An 11,503-nucleotide genomic window follows, 5' to 3' on the forward strand; every position below is an offset into this window, starting at 1 on the left:
CGGGGCGGGGGACCCTGGGCTGGGAGAAGCCCTGGAGAGCAGCCGCGGCACCCCACCCCGCACCTTAGCTCCTGCCTCCCTTCCCCTCCTTCACTCCCGTGGGAAAGCCGGGGAGACAAAACCCTGGTAGGGGGTGCACACTCCAGGAAGGGACTGGCCGCCTCTTTCCTCGGACGATGGACTCCTGCCATACCGACCCCCCAAGCTCTACCAGGCTTCCCGACTTTCTGGGCTGTTCCTCAGAGTTCTGTGGCTTTCTGATGCCCATCCCCACCCCAGGAATCTCCCCTTGCAGCAGAGACCCCCCAGCTTCTCTCACCAGTACAGGCCCGAATTCCACCCACCGACCCCGTGGCTCCTTTCTTTTTTTCCCGTCACTCCCCATTTCCAGCACCGTCTTGCCCATCAGCCCAGCAGACACGGGGGGGGGGGGGGGATGAAGGGGGCCTGGCTCACACCTACTTTAAAATAGCCTGCACCTCCCCTCACCCCCCGGCCAGAAGGTAGCCGAAGCCACCCTTCTCTTTGGGGACTCCAGGCCTGCTCAGGGTCCCAATCAATCTTCAAAGCCAGCCCCACAGCAAGAAGACGTCTCACCCCACCTGCCACCACCTTATGACAGACTCTGGGGAATAGATCACCATTTTTTTTTTTTTCTTCCAGGACAGAATAAAAATACCCACAATTTAGGAGATTTAATAGACGGCAGGGAATCAGGTCAGGACACGGAATTGTCTCTTCCCTCCCCTGACCTACTTTGTGCGATACCAAGGAGCTGGAGCACCGGGGGGGGGGGGGGGGGGGGGGGGGGGTGGGGTCGCGAGTGAGGGGTAAGGGGCTTCTGGCTTCTTCTGGGACTGGGGCCTAGGAACTGGACAATCGTGGACAGGTAGGGTATGGACTCTGAGTGCCCTTGGGGGAATTCCCCAGGAAGAGGGATACGCGTGGGGACAGGAGAAGGAACAGCATGGGCTGGAAGAGGGGTGTTCCCTGACAGGCCAAAGGAAGGACCTGAGAAGGAAACAAGAACTAAAAGACCCCCTAATCCCTCAGAATCCCAGTTCCTCCCTCCTCTGGATTCGGGGTCCCAGAAACAACCTCCTCCAGCCCTGAACTCTTTAATCCTTTACAATGGGACAAGGCAAGGCCTGTCTATAAGTTCTTCTCGTTGTGTAATTCAAATCCCAATTTTGCCCACTCTCAAGTGGGAATAGGCATCCGCCTCCAGCTGTGGCTTCTTGCTGCCCTCTAGTGGCCACATGGAGAGACGCGGTCTGTCTTACAAGGTTTCTTTTAAGGGCTCAGGCTGAAAACAGCAGCTTGGAAATAATTAGAAGCAAGGGACGTAAATTTTTTTAAATGTAAGCCTCAGGATCTTGAGTGTACATCAAAATCACCTGGAAGGCTTATTAAAACACAAATTTCTGGACGCCACTCCCAAGTTTCTAATTCAATAGTTCTCAGAAAAAGCGAGAATCTGCATTTCTAACACGCCTCCAGGTGGTGGTGCTGGTCCGGGGAGCACATTTTAAGAAACATAACTTGAGAATTCCCGCCTTTTGCAGGCTCTCGTCTTTCTTGCACCAATTGTCGTCTCCCCAAAAGAGAGGTGGCGAAGGAAATGTCAACATGAAATTGTGGACAGGGGGAACTTTAAATAAAAAGGCGCATGGACACCGTGGTCCACGAAAACTGATCCTAAGGGGGCACCCGGATTTGAACCGGGGACCTCTTGATCTGCAGTCAAATGCTCTACCACTGAGCTATACCCCCTCTGCTGACGCCTTGGCGCGGTAGCGTCTTAGTGCTTCTGCTGCGCAGGCGCTTTGACGGATTTGCGAAAAGTGGAGTCCGACGTTTACAAAAATTGGGAATGATCTCAATCTCAAAAGATTACTCTCCTGAGCGCAGAACTTGTTTCCCGAAAATGCAGTTTGGGAATGTGGGAGGAGAAAGCCCTCGAGATCATTCGAGAGCCCTCGATTCGGAGACATTCTCTTGCGCCGGGTTCCCAGTTTCCTGCCCTGCTAGAGCTCCTTTATTGCTTCTTGGCGCCCCTCTTTCCGTCCCGCACGCTCAGGCGCGCTTTTCTGGGCCTTCCTTCCCCAGCCCAAGCCTGGCCCTTAGATACTCGGCCTCCCTCCCCAGGAAAAGCCGTCGGGTCACTGGCCAAGCGGACCTGGGAGTGGGACCGCCTCAGCCGTAGCACTACCGAAGTGGGCCGTCTGTATCGTCCATCTAGGGTTAGCCCGGAGCTCCTTGCCCTCGCATTGCATCCCTCTAGTCTACACACGCGACCTGAGTGCGTGGGTCTGCGAGGCCGGGACTCCACCCTTGCCTTCCTGCAAAATGAAGTAACAGGGCCCTAAATTGCACCCCCTCTCCCTTGCTAGGGCACTTTGAGAGGTGAACTGCAAGACAAAGAAAACACGAAAAGGCTGAAACACAGAGGGGGCACCCGGATTTGAACCGGGGACCTCTTGATCTGCAGTCAAATGCTCTACCACTGAGCTATACCCCCAGCACGCCTCTGGCTTCTTCTTAGAATAGATCTCTGTAGTATAAGAAAATATCGAATTACGCTGTTACCTGAGAGCTGTGCCAAAACGATCTAATGGAAAGAGCAGAATCTGAATGGGGATGGCTAGGATTGCTGAGTTCTTCCTCCACAATCACGCCTCAGGAAAACCACAGGGTTAAGGAATCCTGGGACCTCTACAACTGTGTCCTGACTGTCCCGGAGATGTCCACTGCCTGACTTGGGAAGGAGAGAGACCCACAGGTTCCAGGACCATCCCAGGTCTTATGGGGTAACGGCACTGCTCCTTGTATACAGGTGGACAGCTTGGGTTTCCATCCTGTCTTCAGCTCTACCGAGATAGGACTGCTGGGCTTTTCAAATCCCTAAGGGCCTCTACTTCCCTCCTCCATGAGTCAGCATCAAGCCCCTCCACCCCTAGCCCCAGGTACAGCCGAAAGTTCCCAGTCCTGGCAAGCCAAGTGTCAGTTACCTGGGCAGAGGGTGATAGAGCCCAGGACCAAAGAGCCAGCCAGTCCTCTGGGCAGATGGACCTTAAGGCACCACCCCCTCTATTTCCAAGGAAGATTTCCCCCTACCTGATAGCCCCGTACAAAAACCAAAAGCTAGTTTGAAGCACAGGTAGAAGGAGCAGGCAGAAATAAGAGGTGAGCAGTTTTCAATGGCATTTATTACACTTTTATAAAAATTCTAAAACAATGTGGAAAAAATTCATTACAAAAGATGGTCAAGATAGGCACTCTGTAGGAATCGGGGAAATTTGGGAGGAATGGGATTCACATTGGAAGGACCGGGAATGAAGGGCATAGGATGAGATGGCTGAACGCTCACAAGCTGTGGTCAGAGCCAGCATCTCAGAGGGAACAGAAAGGCCTGGGAGGAGTGGGACTCCCCGCCATGCAAGGGACTGTCCCTGTCTGGGGTGTCCCGTCCTCCTCCCTTCCCACCAGTTTTTGGCTTTGCCCTCCTTCCCCTGAGCCCGCCCCTTCACCTCTCTGGAATCTCCTTTCCTCAAAGATGGCTGAGGGGCCAGAGAGCTGGGGTGGGAGCCAAGGGGCCGGGGGTGGGGTTCTAGGAAATAAAGAGCAATTCCAGGGGTCTCTTACTCCGCCCCCCCCCCATTTTTTCCTCAAAGAGGCTGCAGGCCAAGGGGACTGGGCTCCACGTCCTAATCCCTCAACATGTCCAACAGCTTGCCTGGTGCCTCCAAGGACACCTGCTTCCACGGAGGAAAGGGCAGCTTTTCTTCTGTCCTATCTACAGCAATTCAGGGCATGCAGTCAAACTCACAGGGTTGGGTGGACTGTGGCAATCTCACCTCACTGTCCATAGCCGACCCAGCTCCCATCCGAGAATCGTAGAAAAGGAATAGTCACTTGGGTTTTCCACCCACGTAGTCCAGGCAAAACCCCCAAAGTATTTGGATGGCCTCAGCCTGGGACATCAGTTGGCAGTGGTCTGAGACTGCATCCACTGGAGCCCCGCGGGCAGCCTGCAGGGAAGGTGGAACAGGGCAAAGATCAGCATATCCTGCAAGGATGACGGCCTCCAAGCCCCCGGCCCCTACCCAGAGCTGACGGAGGGGACAACCAATGTCGCATCCAATCTCTCAATCGACAAGCATAAATGGACTGAGTACATCAGGTACTGTGCTAGGGGTTGGGGTTACTGGTGAAAAAAAACAGACATGCCCTCTGCGGTCTACCGTCTGGCAGAGGGGATGGATGTGGGTTGCGGGAGGAGGGTGGCAAGGACACTATCAGAAACGTGTGGTTCCTTGGGCCCACCTGCCTAAAGTCTCCGGGCGCCTGGGTCCCCAGCCTGCTGTGATCCCACTTGAGAGAGAAAAGAGAACTTTCCAAGCCTGACTCAAGGCCCTTTCTATGTGACCGTGACCTGGTTCCTTCACATCCTTCAGGTATTTATACTCAGCAGCTACTTTCTGGTGGCCCCTCCCTGGTACCTTATCCAAAATGGCAACATTTGCCCACGTACTTCCAATCTCCTTTGCCTACTTGATCTTTCCCAAGCATTTATCACTTTCTAACTTACTATATATGTTTCTTATTTTTATTGTTTAGTGTCTGCCCCCCCCCCCCCAATGGGAAAGTAACCTCCATGAGGGGGATTTTGTGGTTTGTTCGCCGCTGTTTCTCTGGTGCCTAGAAAAGTGCCTGGCACAAATTCAGGGCTCAATAAATGTTGAATGATTGATGTCACGTGCTCTCAACAGGAACTTACAGAGGGAGTAGGTATACTCACCCTCCTCTTTACAGATAAGAAAACTCAAGGTCAGAAAGAGTCAGCAACTTCTGCCTGGAAGGCTTGCCCCCAGGTCTTCCCATGGCTGTGGCCGTCTTCTCCCCATTTGGATTGCAGCCCAAAGGTCATGTCCTAGTAGAGGGCGTCCCTGACCACCAGAGCTGAGTCAGACCCAACCCTGCCCCGTCTATCACTGTTAATCCAATTTCACTTTATTCAAAGCACCTCTGTGTACCTAAAATGTTTGTGCTGAGGTGGCCTGTCGCCTGTCTTTCAGAATGAGCCTGAGCGCAGGCACTCTATCCTGCTCACTGCTTACCCACAGCATCTCAGCTGTGGGTGGGTGCTTGACTGACTCGACCCAGGAGCTAAGTGTGAGCCAGATCCTGACAGGAGAGAAACAGGAGAAGGTTCTGATGGTCAGCTGTTCATTGGTTGGGCCGAACCCTGGAGGTGCAGGTGGGGCAGCCACTAACCCTTCCCCAGTGAGGGCACAGCATCCCTGTATGTGCCACGGGTGGTCTTTGATGGCACTAAGAGTGAGGAATTGAGAGATTTCCACGGTGGTCATGGAGTTCTTCATATCCTGCTTGTTGGCAAAGATCAGGACGGAAGCATCTCGCAGAGCCTGTGGACAGAAGAGCCCAGCCCCAGTCAGCCTGCAGGAGAGGCCCATGCCCAGGTGGGACAGGGATAGGGCAAGCACATCAAGTGAAAACAACCACATCCATGGACACCAACAGCTCACGGAATGCCTCCCAACCAGCTCATATGATCCTTACAACGGTCCCATGAGGCAGTAATTTGGTGATCCCTCCCATTTCATACTTGGGCAAACTGAGGATACGAGAAGTGAGGCGACCTGTTGGGGGTCCCACAGTGAATGAGAACCGGGGTCAGGACCCGAACCAGCAACTCTGGCTTCTGTGACCAGTCGTGCTGAGGGCATTATTGCTCTTCAGACTGCCGGGGTGGAGGCTCTCAGAGACTGGGGGATCAGGAATGAAGCTCAGAGAGGCTAAGTGAGTCGGCTGAAGTCACACAGCGAGGACACTGGGCTCTCTCCCAACCTCAGGGGCCTTACCTCATGGGCCAGCATCCTGTACAGCTCCTCCCGAGTGGTCAGCAGCCGATCCCGGTCCGTGCTGTCAATCACAAGGATGATGAACTGGCCAGCAGAGGGGAACTGTGAGCGGTGGGCTTTTCCTCTGATGAGCGTGTCTCCTGCCCACTGTGCTCCCGGACCAGCCTCTGCACCACCCGGATGTAAGCCCCATAGAGAACTGGTCTGGTCTCAAGCTCTCACTGCCTCGTTGCATTTTAATTCCCTTTTCCACCTAGGCAGTGGGGGAGGGAGGGCACACAGCACAACCTCTGATTGCGTGCCAGAGGCTGGGCCAAGCCCTGGCCATTCACGACTCTGGTCAGGTCCCCCGTGCCGTTGGGACCATTATGATCCCCATTTACAAATGAGGAGACGCGTTCCGCAGGAGGACAGATCTTGCTCTATGACACACAGCTGGTGAGCAGGAGAAAGTAAGGCCCCTGGAGACCAAGGGCCTACCCCATGCAGTGGATCAAAGTGCAAGCAGACAGATCTGCCAAGGAGTATCCAAAAATCTTAACTGAACGCTGTGCTGCATTAAGTATTTGAAACATATGCATTAGCTATTGTTTTATTATTTAAATTTCACAACAATTAAGGGAAGTCATTGCAATCTCCACCTCACCAAGCAGGGATGGGGGGGGGGGAAGCAAGGCTCAGAGAAGGCTCAGTGAGGGGCTCACATCACACAGCTGCCTTGAAGGCCCCTTCCGGCCCCGACGCTCTCCTCACCTCAGTGTTGGAGTAGTACGTGTTCCAGGTAGAGCGCAGAGCCTCCTGTCCCCCTATGTCCCACATGAGGAAGTGTGTCTTTTGCAGAATAATCTCCTCCACGTTGCTACCGATGGTGGGAGATGTATGGACCACCTCATTCATCAGGCTAGGGAGGGAAGAGAGGTCACCAAGAGCGCGGCCCGTTCTGTTCCCACCCCTCTGCTCGCAAGTCAGGCTGAATCAAACTCAGAACGGCTCAGCCCCGGGTTGACCAAGTCTCTGGGCCCAGGGGAGTGCAGGCAGGAGTAAGACCGAGTCTTGCCCTGGTGCAGACCCAAGAGATGAGAGTCTAATTAGAGCAGTGTCCCCAAACTTTAATGTGCAGCTGAATCACCTGGGAGTCTTGTTAAAATGCAGGTTCTGATCCAATGAGCCTAGGCAGGGGCCCAGTGTTTTGTGTTTCTAACAAGCTTCCAGTTGATGCCAATGCGGCTGGTCTGTGGACCACCCTTTGAGTAGCAAGGGATTTTGGGAAAAGGAGACCGATACAAGCGAAGGCCATCAGAGAGGAGCTTTAACATAGAAAACACTCACCGTTTTATATGTAGGGAGTGCCTCTGGAAGATCCGGGCATTAGGGCGGGGAAACTTAGTTTTCACTGTATGCGTGTGTAGTGTTTGATTTTTCTCTTTTCTTCTGGTTTAAAATAACCATTTACATACACTACTTTTTCAGGGGAAAATCTTCCTGAGTAAATACTCTGGAGGCTCCAAAGGAGAGAGATGCCATCCAGAGACTGCATATTGGGAAAAGCACCGATGGATAATTAGTCAGCACTTGTGTCCATCTCGGCTGGATCGGGAGCCACAAAGCTCAGCCAGACTCCAAACTGCACCCTCTCCCTTTTGGGTGTGAAGAAGGGGACAAAGTTAGGGGGCAAAGGTGAGGTGCGGGAGTTAGAAAGGAGAGACCGGCCGCTAGGGGGAGCGAAGAGCAGGGAGGCGGGAAGAGAAGTCCGTTTCTGACAGCTTCAGGGCTGCACAACCCAGTCTGGTCGGCTCGGGGCCGGGGGCGGGGGGGGGGGGGGGTAGGGCGGGGAACACCAGGGCTGCCCATACGAGCAGGATTCGAATCCCAGGCGAGGGGCCACAGGTCTGAAGGCTCACTGTACCAGGAAGGTCACACCAGCGTCCCCCCCTCACCACTCCTCCTGGCTACTGGAAAAAACCGGGGACCCAGGGAAGGGCTCCGGTGATTGGTCCAAATGTCTGTCAGTCTGGTGGGAAGACCCAACCCCCACCTCTTTCCATCAGAGGGTCACTTACAACTGGTAGAGAATGGTGGTCTTTCCCGCATTGTCCAGTCCCACGATGATGACCTTGTGCTCTGGAGTCATCCAGGGGGAAGGACAGGGTCAGGGCCAAACTCAGTAACCAAGGGACCGTGTGCCCTATCGGGCTTCCCCAGAAGAAGACGAATGTTTCCAGCGGGCTGGGAGACCTCTGCCCACTGTACCACTTCTGCTCCCCTACACCCCTCCCCCACACAAAACCAACTGGACAGGTTTGCTTCCCACCCAGCCCCGGACACCCGCGCCACTCCCAGACAGTAGAGACGAGAGCTGAGCGCCACCTCCGTCACTCCATATTTCCAGAAAAGTGGTTGTCCGAAAGGTCAGGGGCGCCCTGGGCTTGCCAAGAGAAGGGGTCTGGGGAAAGAGCCGAGCGCGAAATCGCCATCGCAGGAAAAGCGGCGGCGGCTTTTAGCCAGGAGGAAGGAGGCTTGTCCAACCCTGCGCCCCGGGGTGCACCGTAGCGCGCGACCCTCGAAGAGCAGGCGGGGAGGGGGCAGGGGAGACCGCGGAGTCTGCAAGAAGTGCCCACGCAGGGCTCTCGGAGCCCGAGGTCCCCCAGCGCATCCGCCCCCACCCCAGATCTGGGGAGCCCCAGGTGGGAGCCGGATCAAAGCCGTCGCTTGAAGGCACTGTGCGCCCTTTACCCTGGTTCGCGAAGATGCTCATCAGCTTGGCGATCAGTAGTCCCATAGCGCGTCCCCGGCCGGAGAGGGGCAAGACTCAGCGACCTTCGGGCACCCGGGTCCTTCGGGCACCCGGGTCTACCCAGGGTGCTTGCAGCCCCGCCCCCCGGGGGGGGGTCAAGTTTTGCCTGTGAGGTCACGGAAGTCCCACGAGTCACCTGCGGAGCCTGGGAATCCCCTGGGACGCTGCCCCCGCCCCCCGCCCCGCGGGTGCTATGGATGTCACGGTGACAATGAACAAGCTACTTGTCTAGAGCCCTGCAGGTGCAAGGAAAATGGGGTCCAGACTCCACATCCTCCCCTTTGCCCTGAGAAAACTCCAGAGGTTCTCTGGGCGAACTGCTCCCTCACTGCATATCAAGGATGCTCACCGCAGTGACCCACAACCAGGCCCCAGATCTCCCTTCTCCAAGTGCCATGTCTGGGTCACTAGACTGAAGCAAAACCCTACTTTCTGCACCTGCCAGCTATGGGAGCAGAGGGCTCACTGATCCTCTCTGAGCTGGGAGAATATTCCAGCTCTCAACGGATCTCTAGTGGTTTCACTAGTGTGGGGCTTGTAGGCCCCCTCAAAGTTAGTTCCCTTAGGGAAGGGCAGGGTCTCCCAAATCCCTTGGTGAGAGGCAACTTCTAGAAATAAATCAGTACTGCTTCTATGATTCATTAGCAAACCGACTGCTCAGGCACAGCCCCCAGATCGTGGGCTGGGGGGGGGGGGGGTGGACATCTGAAGATAGGGATGGAACATAAAGAGAGATCTCACAGCCAGAGGCCGTATAGAGGGGCGCCCGATACTAAGAGCCAGGAGAAGAGAACCTGGGCCAAGAGAGAGCCGGGCTGGAGAAGGAAGAGGAAGGAGGAGATTTTTGTTATGAATTTCCTTCTTTGCTTAAACTGGGAAAAACCAGAAAACAAAAAGAGAAGTGGAGAAGGCAAACCAACCTCAGGCTGAGGGGGCAGTTAGTTGAGGCCGTTATCACACAGGAGAATCAGCTCCTTCTGCCCCACGGCCACTGCCCTCCTAGAGCCATTAGTGCTCCCCTTCACTAAGGGAACAACCTCTAACTTGTCTCCCTGCCTCTGCCTCCCCCTGACTCAGCACAGCCCTATTCACCTTTGTAAAGCACAGCTCAGATGATTGCCTATCGCCCACTGGCTTCAGATCAGTCTCCTCACCTGACGTTCAAGAGCCTCTGTGAGCAGCCCTCACCTGCCTTTGCAAGTGATCTCTTATGTCCTGCATCCACTGGTCCTTGCCCACATAGGCCGAGCCCCTTCCAACTCGGCTTTTGCTTCTGTGTTCCCTCCACCTGAATGCTTTCACTTTCCCAGGAAGGTGGATGGACTCCTAAAACTTACTAGCTGCCTTCCATAAAAGCCACCTACTTCCCAAGCCCTGGCCTGGTGCTCCAGTCAAATGGGGCTTCTCTTTAGCCTGAGATTGTAGACTGGCCTGTTTGTGCCAATCAGCTGTGAGACCTAGAGGGTGGGGTTCATGTCTTGTTCACCTGTGTTCTGCTCCCCACTCCGGGCCTGGTCCCCTGCCTGGCACACATAAGAAATGTGCGGCTATTGAAGTACAGTAAGTTATGCCATAGCTTGAGAGATGGTGTTTCGAACATTTAAAAAGAGGTGTGAGCACAAGTTGAAGAGGAATGAGGAAGGCTGGGAAGTTCATGGAGAGAAGAGGGAAAACAATTGGCTAAATAAGGAATTTTCATCCCACCCGCCTTGGTGCCTGGAGTTAGAAGGAAGGAGAATTGACTACCAGAGCCCGTTTCAGCCCCAGGAAAGGAACACGGAGTGTGATGGCAGGCGCAGGGTGGGTAGCGGGGTGGGGGTGGGGGTGGGGACACAGAAAGGTGCTGGGGGAAGCAGCAATACTTTAAGCCCTTTTACCATCTGTTTCCGGGGGGTGGGGGGGGGGAACCTCAGTGGATCCTCCTGCTCCCACCCCCCCCACCCCCATTACCACCACCAAATTGCAGAATTGAAAGTGACATTCTGCTAGCTGGAACACATTCAGTAAACAGACAAGGGCTGCTTCTGCTGTGAAACCTAGGGCCTCGGTCTTAGGGGGCATTCATTCATTTATTTGACAAATATGAGTCAGGAGTTAGGAAACATGCCAAGTAGACAAAACAGACCCGGTCTGGCTCTTTTGAAGCTTACGGTCTAGTGGGAGAGAGAAATATACACACCAAAAAACCAAAAACAAAACCAAACCCTGAGAGACAGTAGGTAGGATGGCCTGACTTAGAAGGGAGTCACAGCTCACTTTTCTGAGGATGTGATTTTGGAGCTAAGACAAGATTTTCCTCTAGGGTACCGGCTGGGACACCCCTTGCTCCTGGGCCATGGAGGTCCCAGCTCAGCTCCCTTGACTTTTTGGAAGGTGGAAACCTTCAGCCACACCCAGGACTCACTGTGGACAGAAGCTACTGGTCAAGGAATGAGATGAGGGGTCCCAGATAAGAGGGGTCCCAGCACCTCAGTTCTCCACTCCCTGAGGTGACCGTGGTGGTAACATCAGCCTCTCTAGACCTCATCCCAGCCGACTTCACGGTTGTTGAAATCTTCACATGTTGACAACCGCCAACGTGCTGAGTGTACATCAGTTGAGGGCTTGTGGTTACCAAAAGACAAGAATCTCTCTTTCTTCATCTCTCACTATCTCCACGCTACCTCGAAATGCCCCCGCCTGCAAGTTCCGGGCAAATGCAATTTCAGGCAGCAGACGCACGAAGAGAAGACAAACATATTCAGACACCTGCTTCCTCCTCCCCTTGCAGAAGCTGGAGCGGGGGGATTAGCACTAGATTTAGGGCTCACAGGCGCCACAGAAC

General features: G+C 54.5%; 1 protein-coding gene and 2 non-coding genes across 4 annotated transcripts; all 3 read right to left on the reverse strand.

The window, feature by feature from the left end:
- Positions 1–1,701: 1,701 nt before the first annotated feature.
- TRNAC-GCA (transfer RNA cysteine (anticodon GCA)) lies at positions 1,702–1,773 on the reverse strand. Its single transcript has one exon. It is a non-coding gene; the product is annotated as a tRNA-Cys (tRNA).
- A 676-nt stretch (positions 1,774–2,449) lies between these two features.
- On the reverse strand, positions 2,450–2,521 carry TRNAC-GCA (transfer RNA cysteine (anticodon GCA)). The gene has a single exon. It is a non-coding gene; the product is annotated as a tRNA-Cys (tRNA).
- Positions 2,522–3,032: 511 nt separating this feature from the next.
- Positions 3,033–8,757, reverse strand: ARL5C (ADP ribosylation factor like GTPase 5C). Of its 2 annotated transcripts, XM_049635928.1 has the most exons (6): positions 8,619–8,757; positions 7,946–8,006; positions 6,639–6,786; positions 5,886–5,969; positions 5,278–5,429; positions 3,033–4,031 (listed from the first exon to the last, which is right to left on the reverse strand). In XM_049635928.1, exons 1-6 carry the CDS (start codon positions 8,662–8,664, stop codon positions 3,983–3,985), a joined length of 540 nt encoding a protein of 179 aa, XP_049491885.1. In that variant the 5' UTR covers positions 8,665–8,757; the 3' UTR covers positions 3,033–3,982. The 2 variants fall into 2 exon arrangements, with proteins under 2 accessions (XP_049491885.1, XP_049491884.1); XM_049635927.1 differs by lacking the exon at positions 3,033–4,031 and having other exon boundaries at positions 4,043–5,429.
- Positions 8,758–11,503: the final 2,746 nt, after the last annotated feature.

The sequence above is a fragment of the Panthera uncia genome, chromosome E1 (genome assembly GCF_023721935.1).
Source record: "Panthera uncia isolate 11264 chromosome E1, Puncia_PCG_1.0, whole genome shotgun sequence".
Classification (NCBI taxonomy): Eukaryota; Metazoa; Chordata; class Mammalia; order Carnivora; family Felidae; genus Panthera; species Panthera uncia.